The sequence below is a fragment of the Cyprinus carpio genome, chromosome A7 (genome assembly GCF_018340385.1).
Source record: "Cyprinus carpio isolate SPL01 chromosome A7, ASM1834038v1, whole genome shotgun sequence".
Classification (NCBI taxonomy): domain Eukaryota; kingdom Metazoa; phylum Chordata; class Actinopteri; order Cypriniformes; family Cyprinidae; genus Cyprinus; species Cyprinus carpio.
Window position 1 is genome coordinate 47,036,977 of NC_056578.1, and position 14,747 is coordinate 47,051,723.

The window sequence follows — 14,747 nt, forward strand, 5'->3', positions numbered from 1 at the left end:
ATCCTCTTCTTGAACAACTTATAAACAACATATTCTTTAACCCTAACACTAGACAATATAGCCTACCCAACATATTGATCCATTTTTATCTAATTTGTTATGTTGACTTAAGAAACATCCATCTGTGTTTATTTGAATACCATCAAGCATGTCTACGCTTTATTTTTTCATTCAGAGGGTCAAAAATTAAGTAGTCCTGCAAAACTGTATTATCATACTGCCTAGTCCTACTCAAGAGGATGGCTCAAGCTATTTCACTGTCAACAGCAAAGATTAAATCCCTAAAAATGCTGATATTTAGCTGTTAAAGAGCTCTATGTAGAATTCAGGAACCCTTGTTATTAGCGTTACCGATTAAGTAAGAGTCAGCAATTTAAGTGCTCATGCTATATATATATATATATATATATATATATATATATATATTATATATATATATATATATATATATATATATACAGTGTTGGGGGTAATCAGATTACTTTTTTCAAGTAAGTAGTTGTAAGGATCCACCCGCCAGCCCAAAAAGCGGAATCCAGCGGCCTGGTCGAAGGTTTAATGCGTATTCGGTCTTTTCTTTGCACTTCTGAATTTATCAGGATTTAGTTTGAATTTTAGTCTAGCTCCATGTTTAATCTGACTCCAATTTCACGTGATCATTAAATTTAGGCAATATTTCTATCAAAAGCTGATCACAGATATCGATTGTTTATTAATTTAGATATTTGAGTATTCTGAAAATCCAATACTTTCAATTATTCGTTCACTGCAGACCCGGTATCGCTTTAGAAGTAACATTTCGGCCGATTGAATGCTTTCCCGAGCACAAACTGTCAGTCTGATCTTAAATAAAGATTAAGTCGGTCGCGCCCTGCTTACTCGTATATAGTTTTTATATATTTACGAAAACTGCAACTTATTTAAGACAGTGATAGTCAGAAATCGAAATGGACTCAATTGATGTGCCCCATGCTCCATCTATTAAACCTTTCGTATGAACAATCCTGAAGCACAGATTTGAAATTTGCTTTAATCTACTAGTAATAATGAATTAAGAATACATGCAGAATAAATCAAATATAACAATTTTATTATCAGTCAGGTAAAATTGTATCATGCCAATTACATAATGAAAATAATTAGAAGCCAATTTAGAAAGGATAGGTGTAATTGTAAATCATATTGTAGTTGTGTTGCAACTTTACACAAAGACACTGTAGCCATATTGGGAACGGCCAAGTGATCCATGTCACACAAATTTAACATAGTCACACATGTAACAGTTATCCTAATTTAAGACACACAGGTCTAAAATGCATAGCAAAGCACTCATGTTTTAGAGAATAAACTTAACTAGCCAATGTACATGTAGTAGCACAAACAACTATACAGTGTGCTCTGTAGGCACAATGTGTTTAACACAATACATAATTACTGACTTCAGGAAGATACATAGTATTTATGAAATACACTCCACACTATTTCTGGCAACAGAATCGCCCAGTATGTTTTGTCACTTCCCTTAAATACTCAACCAGACAACAAATAATCTTCAAATCAGCTGTAAAAAACATAAAAGACCTTTTGGTTTTTTAGGTTCCCGTGGTCACATCAGGGTCACAACACACTGGCTGGAGATAAACATTCTCACAGACCCCTAAAGGGGGGCAACCCCCTTCACAGCAGAACACAATGCTACAAAAGTTTTCAATCTTTCTCATATATAAATGATACGTTAAATTGAGACCATTTTACCAACCGCACAGAGACCTTTAAAAATATACCAAACATGAAAAGTACAAGCATGAATCCTATATATAGTAAATATTTATGTGAGCGTAACAACTGTTAGATGCCTGGACACCCTGGGGGGACACCCGAGGAGATCAAAGCTTCTTCCAGATCTTCCTATCTGTTTGTTTGGTCCACGAGGAGATCAAAGCCCATTGTTTTGGTGCACTTTTTTGCAAGTAAAGTCTAGCTTCACAAAGAATGAAAATATCTGAGTTACTTTGTTTTCCAAAACGAATTACTTTCTAATTTACAAGAAAATATCTGAGTTACTTTGTTTTCCCATTTATTGACTGGCAAATCTCCTGTCCCCATATTGGGAGAAATTGGAAGTACAGAGGCGTTGTGTGCGCTGTGTGAACATAATGTGAATGTGCATTAAATCATCCCACTTGCAAAAAAAAAAAAAAAAGAAAAAAAAAAAAAAGATTTAGTATTCAACAAATTGAATTAAAACTGTGAAATACAAACTCAGAATAAGACACCAACCTGCAATAATTAAATATGTTAAATAACACAAATTCCATTTTATTAACTAATGTATTTGCTGCTAACCATTGATGATCCAGGTCAACCATACTAATAAGCAAAAATTACTTTTGATAAACTAAGAATTGTGTTTCATTGTTTTTCTTTTTTTATTGCTGAAGAGTGTTCTTTTCACACCTTCTTCTCCTGTGTTCTACTGTACAGTGCATTTACTTTTCCTTCAGCCTGTGGTTTATTCATTACAATTTTTGGTGTGAAAGGGCTTTTACATTTGCTATAAATAGAGCTTCTTATGTTACAAACAATCAAGCCCTGCTCATGTTTAAAAAGTAACGCTAAAGTACCGCAAGTAACGTAACGCATTACTTTCCATAACATAATTAATTCCTTTTTAGGGAGTTATACTTAGAATTACATAGAATTACTTTTAAAAGTAAAATAAACAAACATACTGTTATTTGTCATTCTCATTTGGGGTACATCGTTCGCTGCACCGTTATCTCTACTAAAATACAAACAGCCTCTCACAGAATTTCATCTGTGTAATTGACTCGAACTTTGAAATAGTAAACAAACCGAACAAGCTGGATTGAATATGTCTGTCCCGTTGGGTCAACACTGCACGCTTATCTCCAGATCGACGTGTTGCAGCGGCGTCCGCATCGAATTTCTCTGCTAAAGAGGCATTGAGCTCTTGATATGCCTTTGGTCACAAGCCAGACCGGCGATTCGCTAGATCCTGGTCCATTGTCTTTGCCCTGATATAAGATCGATGTGATTAATCTTTAAAAAAAAAAAAAAAAAAAATAAATAAAAATCCAAGCCCGTTCTAACCCTCTCATTGCAACAAGCCACTGGAGAAACCTTCCCGGATCAGATGGCCACTCCTCCGTCTTTCGAGCGCGCAGAACAATGAGAGCCTAAACGGTCCAGAAATCTGCATCCTTTTAGCAAATATGGAATTCAAAAACACAAGCCCACAGCGTTAAAAGATCTCTGCCAGGAAGCGATGGCTACTTGAGGATTTCACTGACAAATTTATTAAAGACCTTTATCACTTAACCATCATCAGAGAGAATAAATAAGACATAAAACATTTTTTGCACATAACACATACAGGAGCCACGGCGCCTCTCGGCCAGTGCAGTGAACGAGACACGTCTGAAAACACACAAATGCATAGAGGAACTCCTACTGAATAGAAAGAGACAACAACAACAACTTGTCTATCCCTGTTGTGAAACATACAAAGTCTCTGTGATCATATTGTCCAAGGAGGTTGTATAAAAATAAAGACTCCACATTGATAAAATGGTATATAATGTAAATAGACAATTTGGCATCGACCATACACTTTGACCAAAACTGGTGATATCACATTTATACATATCAGTAACAGCAATGATGGATGATTTCATTTTTCTTGTTGTACTTTTCTCATTTTGAAGAGGAAAATAAAATCTTTGCATCATCGTATAATTAAAAATGATGGTCTAGGTATGGTAAAAATTGGTGAAAAGCTCCAATAGTTGGTGAAAGCTCTCTTCTCAATGTTGTGTCCTTGTAGAACCAAACAGAAGCCCAAACCTTGGCGAGAGTTTTCAGTTCAAGTCTTAGGTCCATCGCTAAATGATTTCCAACACTTCTGCCATTAATAGAGAAGATACAAGGTTTATCCGCTCTGTAATCCCTGCCCACTAGTGGAGATCTGCTCTAGGTCTCTTTCCAAATGTGCATCTTCAAAACTATCAGAACTGGGCATGATCTACTTCATCCAACCAGGACGCCGGGCTCGCAGGGAAGTCCGGGTACCCACCGCTGCTTCCCGTGGACAAATCAGAGCTCGGCCTGTTTCCCCCGCCCATCATGCGAACCCCCGGAGTCATGTTCTGGCCTCCACTCTGACCTACCATGGGCAGGCCAGACTCTGGGTAGACCAGGCTGGAGATTAGGGGCTGGTGTCTGGGAAGAGCCTGTAGTGAGCCTGGAGACTGCGGGAGGCTGTAGGGGCTGCTGGCCTGGATGTCTTGGTACTGCTCCTGCGAGGGGATGATGGAGCCGTGCTCCAGCGGGAAGGGCGGATGACCTCCACCCTGACGACTCAGAGACGGAGAGCTTTCGCTCAGACTGCTGTAAATGCCGTTGGAGTGACCCAGCTCCGACATGGGCGGCTCGTCTGTGCATAGAACACGGCAAAGGGAAAAATTTATGTGAGTGGTGGATTGTTCATAACACAACAATTCAGTTATGTTCAACATATATTCACTCTTAAAAATGAAGGTTCTTTATTGGCATTGATGGTTCCATGAATAAACATTGACATCCATGATAACCTTCCATTGGAGAAAAGGCTCTTTAAAGTTGAAAAAGTTTCTTTAGATTATAGAAATGTTCTTAACACTAAAGGGGTGGGGTGTGGGGGGTTCTTTTAAGAAGTGATCTCTAAAAGATTCTTTGGGAACCCAAAATGGTTCTTGCTGTGAAAACCTTCTTTTAGAACCTTTATTTTTAAGAGTGTTGCTTTTTGTGATGGACACCAGAATATGTCTGAGCTCTCACTTTCCCAATTATTTTCTAAACAGGCTTTTCAGAAAATTACTCAATAAACAGTTCTATGCCTTAATTCAAATGAACTGTCTTACACATCAAAACACTAGACAAAACAAAAAAAAATATTAAAAAATAATTAATAAAAACAAAAGGGTTAATAAATAAAACCCTTGTTCAAAAAAAAACTCTAATCTTAAAGTGTTTATTCAATACTATATCACACACTGGTCATATTTGTGCAGTTTATTTTTATTTATTTACTCATTTATTTTGGTGCAAACATACCTGTGAAAGAGACCTCAGCATCGCTGTCCATGCCCTCCTCCTGAGTGCTGTCTTTGTCTGATTTGGAGCTCCCGCGTGACCTCTTCATGTTTCTGAAGTACTGACCCCATCTCTGTCTGCCTGCATCTTTTTTCAGTCTTTTCTCCTTTGCTCTTCTGTTCTGAAACCAGACCTGTGCAGAGAAACGGGTTAGGTTCACACCAACCTGATCATAGAAAAAATGTTTACGATTTTTCTTCTGTTATTATTATTTGTTTTTCATATAGCCTAATTAACATCAATACATGTACAAGCTAAGCAACATAATTACATACTGGATAAATTTATGCACGCAATTATCAAAACAGAAAGGAAATAAGCCTTAAAATCTTCAGTGTGACGCATGAATATAATCTGTACATTTTCTGCACGATTCAGTGACACGTATTGCGTTCGACTTTTACAATAAATCCTTCATACAAGTCAGTAGAGCCGCTGTCTTTAAAAAAATAGTAGAAAATCTTCTGCATGAAATAATAAAGGTTATAGGCTAAAGACACGAGTGCATAATAGTGTAAATAACAGGGTATAATTCAATAATTGTATGACATTTGAACACATAAAACAATAAAGATTATAGTGACACGAGTAAGGCATTTGTAAAAATACAACAGGGAATAATACATAGTGGATATTGCATGAATATTATAACTGAATTTATTTATAAATATAAATATTATAACTATTTGCGAAATGTTTTTCCCCCTTTTGTATTATTAGTAAATATTTTTCATTTAGTGTCATAATTTCAACTTCATTGTCAGTTCACCTAAACAAATGTGTTTCGTGTGGTAACATTTAATACCAAACGACTGTAAGTTACATTTTAAGGGTGAGATAACCGCGCGTGTAGTTCTGCTGCAACGCTCATGCACTGGGTTTGAATGGACTGAGAAAGAGCTGTAGGTGTAATATATATGTAGATGTTACCTGCACCACCCGCATGTCGAGGCCGGTCTCTGAGGACAGCTGCTCCCGCACGTGTCGCGCGGGTTTCGGTGAGTTATTATAAGCGTTCTTCAGCGTCTCCAGCTGTTTGGCTGTGATTGTTGTGCGCGGGCGTTTTGCTGTCGAATCCGCCTCTGTAATATAAGAAACATATTTTGATGTAAACAAACGAATTTATTTATTTATTATTCTACTATGCTAACTGAGACGGCACCGTTAAGGCGTAAGACGCTTCTTAAATTATTCTATTCTATTCTAATCTGTTTTCTGAGCTATATAACAAAGATAAATGCATTTCAAATAATATCTAAACTTATTATTTATTATTATAAATTGATTGTTTATCATTATTATTTTAATTAGTTTAGACGGACGAAAGATGAAAAACAAATGCAATTTATGCATTCTATTTGTCTATATATTCTGTTCTAATCGGAGCGCCGGTGAAGTGAAGGCACTGAAGGCCCGTATTAAACATTTAGAATGCAGTTATTCAGTGTAAGTTTATCTGCTCCATGAATGACGCTCAGGGTCTCTTCCAGACCCCGTTCCTAAATAATTCACAACGACCGTTCCGTCTCTGTAATATAAGAAACGTTTTCATTTAACAAAACGAATTTATATCAGATTAGACATTAGAATTTATTCTTATTTCGAGATTTATGCACGTTTTTCTATTCTATTCTATTCTATTCTATTCTATTCTATTCTATTCTATTCTAAATGGTTTTTTTCTACTCTTCAGGCCTAAAAAGGTTTTTTTTTTTTATTTTTATTTTTTTTTTTTTTTTTATCAGCGATGGTTCCATGAAGAAACTTTGAACAAAAGCTTCCATTGCACAGAAGGTTCTTTATCTGTAGAAGGTTTTTAGATTATTCAGATTAAGAAATAGTCTCTCTCTTTTGACACTAGGGAAAAAGGAAAACTTTTTAAGAACTGTTCACTAAAATGTTTTTTTTTGAGGAATAAAAATTGTTCTGCGGCAACTCCCTTTAGGAGACTTTATTTTAAAATGTCTATTCTATTCTATTCCAATCCAATCCAATCCAATCCAATCCAAACTATTCTATTCTATTCTATTCGACTGAAACACCTTTATTGAACGCTCTGAATGCACATATCCAGTGACGTGGGGTATAACGTGAGTTCATCTACTCAGTGGATGACACTAAGGGCTTTTCCAAACTTAATTTCCAAATAAATCACTAGGCAGTCTGATTTGTGCAGCATTAAAGCGCTGAATCTGGCTGAAAATCGCCCCGGATGCAGATTGTGTCTCTCTGACTCCATAGATCAGCTCTAGTGCCTGTGTCCAGCGCTCACTAGAACGCTTCTGCACGGCGTTGGCACTTATCGATTTGGAGGCTGGCGAGTTCGCAATTACCTGAGCCGGGTCAAATGTTTATGGACGAGCCCATGACCAGCGAGATTAAGCTCAGAGTTGAAAGCGGCCAATCAATGTTAGGTCATCGAATAAAAGAAGTAAAACAATTAAGGCTTTGGGAACTGCGCTTGCTCCAACAAAACAGCGTTTGAACTAATTCCTCTATGTTTTCTCTTTTAAAAACAAACACGTTCTAAAAAAAGAAAACAAAAAAAAAACTTCTGCTGAATAAACAATGATATCGCATGTGCATGTACCTCTCTGTTTGGCGGTCTCATAATCGGCTTTACACACCAGTCGACTGTCCTCCATCAGGTAATACTCGTCACCTGTGGCCAGCTGCCTCTTACAGACGATACAGGCGAAGCAGTGCAGGTGATACACGAAATCCTGCGCCCTCCGGACCACCTGTGTCGGCGGGATGCCCTGCTGACACGCGGCGCACTTGGTTCCGAATCTCCTGGGGGCAGAATACAGGCAAACACCTGTCAGATGGCACCCGAAGCGTGGGTGTGAACGATATGAAACTATATATATGCTAAAACACGAAGGACTCACTTAAAGAAGTCGTCTTTGCAGTAGACACTGTCGCCTCGACTAAAGCATTTGTCGGCCAGCTGAGACTGACAGTCGTTGCATTTCAGACATTTGCTGTGCCAGTGTCGATCTAAAACCTTCAGGATAAAACGATCCACGATGTGCTGGTTACAGCCCGCGCAGACAGGAATATCTGCAAGTAGAAAATACAAGAAAGCGGTTAACATCAAATAGGCTATTGTCAGAGCATCATGAACCTTTTTCCCCCAATAACAAGAAAAAAAAAAAACATAATTCATTCCCAACACCATATGGCTGTACCTTCCTTTTCATGCAATTAAAATAATAATAATAATAATAATAATAATAATAATAATAATAATAATAAAAAATAAAATAAAATAAAACATTAAAAAATCATCTTAGCCTTCACTTGGAAATTATCATTATTCTGTTTAGTATCCAAATAGCACAAAACTAAAAGAAAACTAAAGAGCGATCAAATGACAAGACATAGATGGAATTAAACGACACATAGAACCTTTATAAGTGTCAAAGATCATTTTAGCGTTATACATATTATTATAATTATCATTTGATTAATAATTCGATATTTACTGTGTTGTTGTTATTAAATGAATAATAATTAAATATTTACTGCGTTATTATTATAATTATACAATATTACAGTATATGAGCACGGTCTCATGATAAATCACAATGCAACTCAAGGTCACAGTAAACTGACGAGCTCTTATTAAAGTAATCATTCTCTTTAACAACGTACAACTGAGAACGTTCACTTTAATGTGTTCATTCAGTATTGTGTGCTGAAGTATTTATGATGTAAATCTAAAGTCTGTCTTTGTATAAAAAATAAATAAAAAAAACGAATAAAAAGCATCTACCTTTTTAGTTCACAGATACATAAAGCACGTAAAATAAAATCAACAGCATGAATAAATATAACAATAAATACAACACATTTAATATTATTATTAAAATTTTTTTGTCTCCAAGACAGCAGTTTCATGAGGTCATGTTAATAAGCAAGTCTTGAGCTCTGTGCGTGTCCTTTAATAACAGCTCTCTGTAACCATATAGCTAACTGGCATATATATCCAGAAAACACATATTTTTATTATTATTATTATTATAATTTTTTTTTTTTTTTTTTTTTTTTTTTTTACTGTATCATATCTGGTCATATTCAGATTAAAATGAAATGAAACCACTAACCACTCACTCCTCGAGATTTTCTTGTTAGCCATAATAACAATACAGTAAGGCCGCAGCGCGTTTTATCTGGCGTGTAGCTGCTACTCTGACATCAACACACACGTCATGAACAGGTGCACAAGTACCTATCAATTATTCAATCTGCCAACAGCTCTAATCTTTAGTCTATAAAGGACAGAAACCTCCACTTTTTCGTTCAAATATAGTTTCCGTCCCCCTGCAGCCTTCACTCGGAAAGGCGGACTGTATCGGGGAAACACTCATTGTAATGTATTTGTACACCAAGGACTTTCCATCAAGAACAAATCAAACATCGATTTTGCACCTTAAAATCATTCATGCGCGTCAAAGCCAAAAAGAAAAATTTGAGGAATCAGGAAGACGCGGACATACTGTATGTTGTTGTGATTTAATCCCACAGAAACACAATCATTCCCAATCCAAAATATTAGAGCGGCACGAAAAGCGTTTCACATGCAGGAGAAATATGAATTCTGTTGAGAAATAAATCTATTTCACGTTTTCAAATCAAATGCACAGTTACATCTATTAAACACAAAGAGCATTAAAAAGAAGAGTTCTAAACTGCATTCTTTTTGTTTTTATGTAAGGATAATTAAATGATAAGCTTTCAGCAAATGTGCAGCTCACGCAAGAATGGACTAATACTGGGGTGCTTTTTTTAAAATTTGAAGTGAAATCAAACATACAACTGCAAGACTCCGTGCTCTGATGTCGGCTGTACCTTTCCGTAACTCCTCTCTCTGCGCGAGTAAAGCCAAGAGCATCTCCGTGTGATGAGAGGACGGCTCTTTCGGCGAATCCCGGGCTTTATTCTGCTCCATTTTCATTATTCCGATAAAGAATGACAAAACGCGTGCGATAATAACTATCTGAGCGTTATACGCAGCGCAGAGCTGACAGAAGACGCGCGCGTGTCAGAGACAGACCCATCGCGCCGCGACTTTCTGCGTCTTGTGGCAATTGATGCACAATAGAAACGCCGCCCCGTTACTCTGGTGACTGATAAAACAGAAGAACATCACCTGGACAAGACCAGCAGCAGCAGCCTCACGGAGTTTCTGTGCTAACGTCCACACAGTCCTTTTAGTAGTTTTATGTTAGAGACCTAATCTAATTTCTATATACAAATGTTTTTCACGCTGTACGCCATAAATGTGTCATATGATGCCTTCAACTGTTCCCATGATGAGCAGCAATTAGTTGTGAATGATGGCGACTGTGTTTCCTAAAAGCAGGTGTGTGTCCAACACATGAACATGTGCATCTGGCAAATCCCCATCTTGATATGGACCTTAAGTATTCAAAATACACCCTGCAGCGGTGCGTAAAGCATATAAAGCCACTACAACAGCAATTTATAAAGAATGCACCAGAAAGACCAAAATGCGTTGTGACACATTTATAATGCATGCAACGTGAAAATGCATTCATAAATGTTACACATCAAAGTTAATATAGTGTCTGGATTATTTTCAATAGACATTACATGATGAAATCCGCGTCATTTAAATAAAACAATTTATACGCTTAGCATCGTTTTTCTTCTTCTTCTTCTTTATTCTCAACTGCATCTACTTTTGACTGATGCAAACAGATACTAAACTTAAAATAGGCCTAATGCAAGTGTCAAAACGAATGAATTATTACAGAAAGTATTTCACCTGATGTGAACACAAACAACAGAAATATATGCTTCTAAACAATTCACTTTATATCAACCTGTAGTTTGCCGCAAGGCTTTTGCTTCTTCAAAGCGGAACATGAATCGTGTCCTTTTGAGATGCACATAAACTGTGAACTAAATCCAGATCATTCGGTTTCTCTACACTGATTTGGTTCAGACAGCTGTTTGCTGTAGGGAAGAGAGGACAGTTGTGTGAAATCCTGATCGAGCTGCTCAAGCTCCAGATGAATGTTACTGACACTGATCTGCTGTGTCTGGGGAAATCAGCTTTAGTGCCACTGCGGCCGCCGCATGATAAACTCTAAATCAATGCCACATTTGCCTGGATTTCCACACTTTATAAAGCACATATATCGGCGAAAGGTACTGCAGTGTTCCTCCTTACTTCCAGCTTCATCATTTTTGTCATATTGACCTATTCATCTTTGATGTAACATAATCTCGCGACTGAAGGCGGGGCGGAAAAAAGTATTTTTGACCACATAATTTTAACACCACTACAGCTATGGCGGCATCATTTCTATTTCTATTTCATTTTATTTATTTATCGTTATTATTATTATTAATATAAAAAAGTCACAGTAATATATTACAGTGATAATTTTGCTGCTTATATATCAGACCTGGAAGTGGACCATTTATATATTAATCTCTGAAATTTACCTGTACAACAGACTTGAAGCTTGACTACTGTAATGATGTACATGATTTAGCGAGTAACATAAATAAATAATAAATAAATATAATAAATAAATAATAAATAAATAACAACTTTAGTTACCGTGTAAGTACTTTGAAGAGCAGCTAATACTTAGGCTACGTATTGTAACCTTAGTAATACATAATTATCAACATTCATGTAACATGACAACTGTTAAATAGTGTTTGACACTCTTAAAGAAAACCTCTTTCCAAATCTCTCCTGTCTCAAAAATAGAATATGTTGAAAAAACACATAAACATGTCTTATACTATAAGTTTAACTCCCCAACAGCCCTAAACCGGGTCTCGTCTGGTTCAGGTGCTGCACCTGTTGAGGGGAACCCGATACCTGCTGGTCTGTTTAAAGGGCGCGTGGATGGAGACTGGGTCCGTTCGTGGGTTTCTCATGACAACCGTGACCGCGCGCGCTTTACATCTGTTCCACGCGCTAACAATGTTGCTCATTACAAATTCATACGGCGTCCGACGGGCGAATGTTCGGAGCAGAAACAGTCGTTAGTTTGTCGAAAAAGACAACTTTTTCAAGACTATCAATATAACGTGTGTGTGAATGATGAAAATGCGCATCGATTTCTGTTTATATTTGGCATGCATGTGATACGCAAATTTTTGACGTGCATATAATACGCAGTTTTTGCTTGCATATGATACGCAGTTTGGCGTAGGCCTTCATATAATACGCACCTACCTCACACCCCCAGACCTAACCATCGCGTATCATATGCACACCAAAATCCATTTCTGCATATGACTAGTACTCTAAATAGAAACAGAAAATCTCTTCAGAAGGGTTCAACCATTCATAACCGCTTTAGGGTTCTTGAGCTGATACAGTTCTTTGTCATTAAAAAGTGTTAAATATTGTATTTATACGTTTTTCAGCTCAGGGTCTAAGGCTTGTTAAATGCACTGGCATTTAATGAAGCCGGTAATAAAATTCTTAAAAGGTCTTAAATAGGATCCCCAGTGACATTGGCTGTACTTATTAAGTTATATGTTAAAATAGGCTACACTTTTTAGTGTATATGAAGACACAAACATTTCTCTGTTTGAGTCAGGGATAAAATGCAATTACAATTTCCACTCAAACAGGCCATCTATTGCGCGTTTATCATAAATATTACAGGCTTTAATAGTTTATTTTGTAATTATTTACAGGCGGATTGTTGCTCTTGTGTTTTTAAATGACGTGTCACAGCTCATTGGGAGCTTGTACATTTTCCAAACAATATCCATGTAAAACAGCCCAACGGAATCTGCGTTAAAATGCTGTAGAGAAATAGCCCTCTTACCTTGACTCGAGTTGTATCTGTTGTAATTTCCAGCATTTTGACAGCTTGATCCTGGATGTTCTAACAACATTATGACGAAAATGAAAATATTTATGGTAAAGGAAAACGAAAAACAATCTATGACTGGTTAAAAGCAGTGGAAAAATGAGCAGCCCAACAAATTAATGCACTGATAGTGCACGGTCCCTCGGTGTTTCGAGGCTTTACAACTTTTCAAATGTCTAGATTGAGTCGCTGTGTTGTTCTGGATGTCTGAGGGAGGAGGAATCCTGATGACCTGCGGTTGTTTAGCATCACAAAAGCGCAGGATCGGAACGCGTCACGGCTCTGTGTATATATGTGTGTGTGTGTCTCTGTCCGTGGTGCTGAAGGAGTTCATACAGAGGCGTGAACTCACCGACCGACGCCCCCATCCACCCCGCCTCCACTCGTGTGTCCGAATCAAACGTTCCTCCCGAGCATCTCAAACGGAACGTGTCCATCTGACGGCCAGAGACTGACTGAGGATAAAAACATCTCGGGACCATCACGCACCACGGCGGACAGGCAGAAAACAATTTTTGTTTCCAGTGACGATTCAGGGACGTTAATTTAAGGCTAGGACAAAAAAGAATTATAATTAAAGAGCGTTCTATTGAAGTTCTTATAAGATTATGAAAAAAAGGGTTCCTGTCACGTTCTTGGAAGGTCAAATTTTGATGAGTAAATTTCGAACTATCTATCTATTTGTCTGTCTGTCTGTCTACTTAAATTTGTTTCAACAATGATTCCTGTCTTTAAAATTAAAAGCAAAAATGAATTCCTACAACTGTCTTGTCCGTCTTTCTAATTAAGATTGTACTAAATTATTCAAATGTAAAGCAAAATGACATAAAAAAATAAAATATAAATAAGAATGAATGAATGGATAAATACATAAATAACAAGTTGGCCATTTTTATAAATATTATTGAGAAACGCAAAAAAAGGGTAGGCTACCACATGAGAAGACATACATGTAAAAATATCTGTTTATGAGAGATCAGTTTCTGTAATACAGATCAAATTCACATTTATTTTAAATGGTCATATCAGACATCAGATCAGACAATAATGGTATAACATTAGCATAACACTGGAAGCAATGATGCTTTAGTTGATCATGTAATATTAAATGATCAGTTGGTCACTTTTTTAATTGTCTTTTGGTGGCATCTATGACCCACCACACACACACACACACACACACACACACAGTATAGACATCCTCTGAAAACATGTCACTTGCAACACACACACACACACACACACACACACACACACACACACACACACACATAAACTCAAATGTACCCTATTAATACACTCCCTTAGTCCGTCTCTACCAAGTCTGAGCATCTCAGCTATTCTGTATGTGCTGTGCCTCTCCTTTCACTTGATTTCAGTAAATTGTTAAAGTGTTAATGCACCTGGGGCTCACTTATAGGGCCATTTCAATTAGGCTTTAATAGAGCTCTGTGGCATTTGCTCCAGCGTACGTGGCCTGGTGGCAGAGCTTCAGCTCGTCGCACACATGCAGGAAACAGCACATCCTCTGAGCTCAGTGAGAGACACTTGAAGATCCTTGTGTTGTGAGGAGCACATAGCAGATCAAAACTATATATTATTCTGGAGTGGAATGTCCAGCTCTTAAAATGATTGTGCATTTAAGGGCTGTGAACATCAATAGTCTCTCTGTGAGGACCGTTGGGAGATAGAGTCATCTGGAGGAACAGGACCAGA

The 14,747-nt window shown here is 37.2% G+C and overlaps 1 protein-coding gene across 2 annotated transcripts; it reads right to left on the reverse strand.

Annotated features, from left to right (window-relative positions):
- Positions 1–3,297: 3,297 nt before the first annotated feature.
- LOC109081209 (LIM/homeobox protein Lhx3-like) lies at positions 3,298–13,507 on the reverse strand. Of its 2 annotated transcripts, none has more exons than XM_042761318.1 (6): positions 12,987–13,507; positions 8,046–8,217; positions 7,745–7,947; positions 6,085–6,236; positions 5,116–5,287; positions 3,298–4,456 (listed from the first exon to the last, which is right to left on the reverse strand). In XM_042761318.1, the coding sequence occupies exons 1-6, from the start codon at positions 13,054–13,056 to the stop codon at positions 4,029–4,031; spliced, it is 1,197 nt and encodes a 398-aa protein (XP_042617252.1). In that variant the 5' UTR covers positions 13,057–13,507; the 3' UTR covers positions 3,298–4,028. The 2 variants fall into 2 exon arrangements, with proteins under 2 accessions (XP_042617252.1, XP_042617251.1); XM_042761317.1 differs by lacking the exon at positions 12,987–13,507 and adding an exon at positions 10,009–10,466.
- Between the last annotated feature and the right edge of the window lie 1,240 nt (positions 13,508–14,747).

What these genes read in the sequence shown, in the direction of transcription:
- LOC109081209 (XM_042761317.1), bottom strand. Translation starts at nt 10,114, where the DNA reads ATGAAAATGGAGCAGAATAAAGCCCGGGATTCGCCGAAAGAGCCGTCC. An exon ending in TGAGACCGCCAAACAGAGAG is followed by an intron (nt 6,237 to 7,744) that starts GTACATGCACAT and finishes CTTATATTACAG; the next exon opens with AGGCGGATTCGACAGCAAAA. An exon ending in TCGACATGCGGGTGGTGCAG is followed by an intron (nt 5,288 to 6,084) that starts GTAACATCTACA and finishes TTCTCTGCACAG; the next exon opens with GTCTGGTTTCAGAACAGAAG.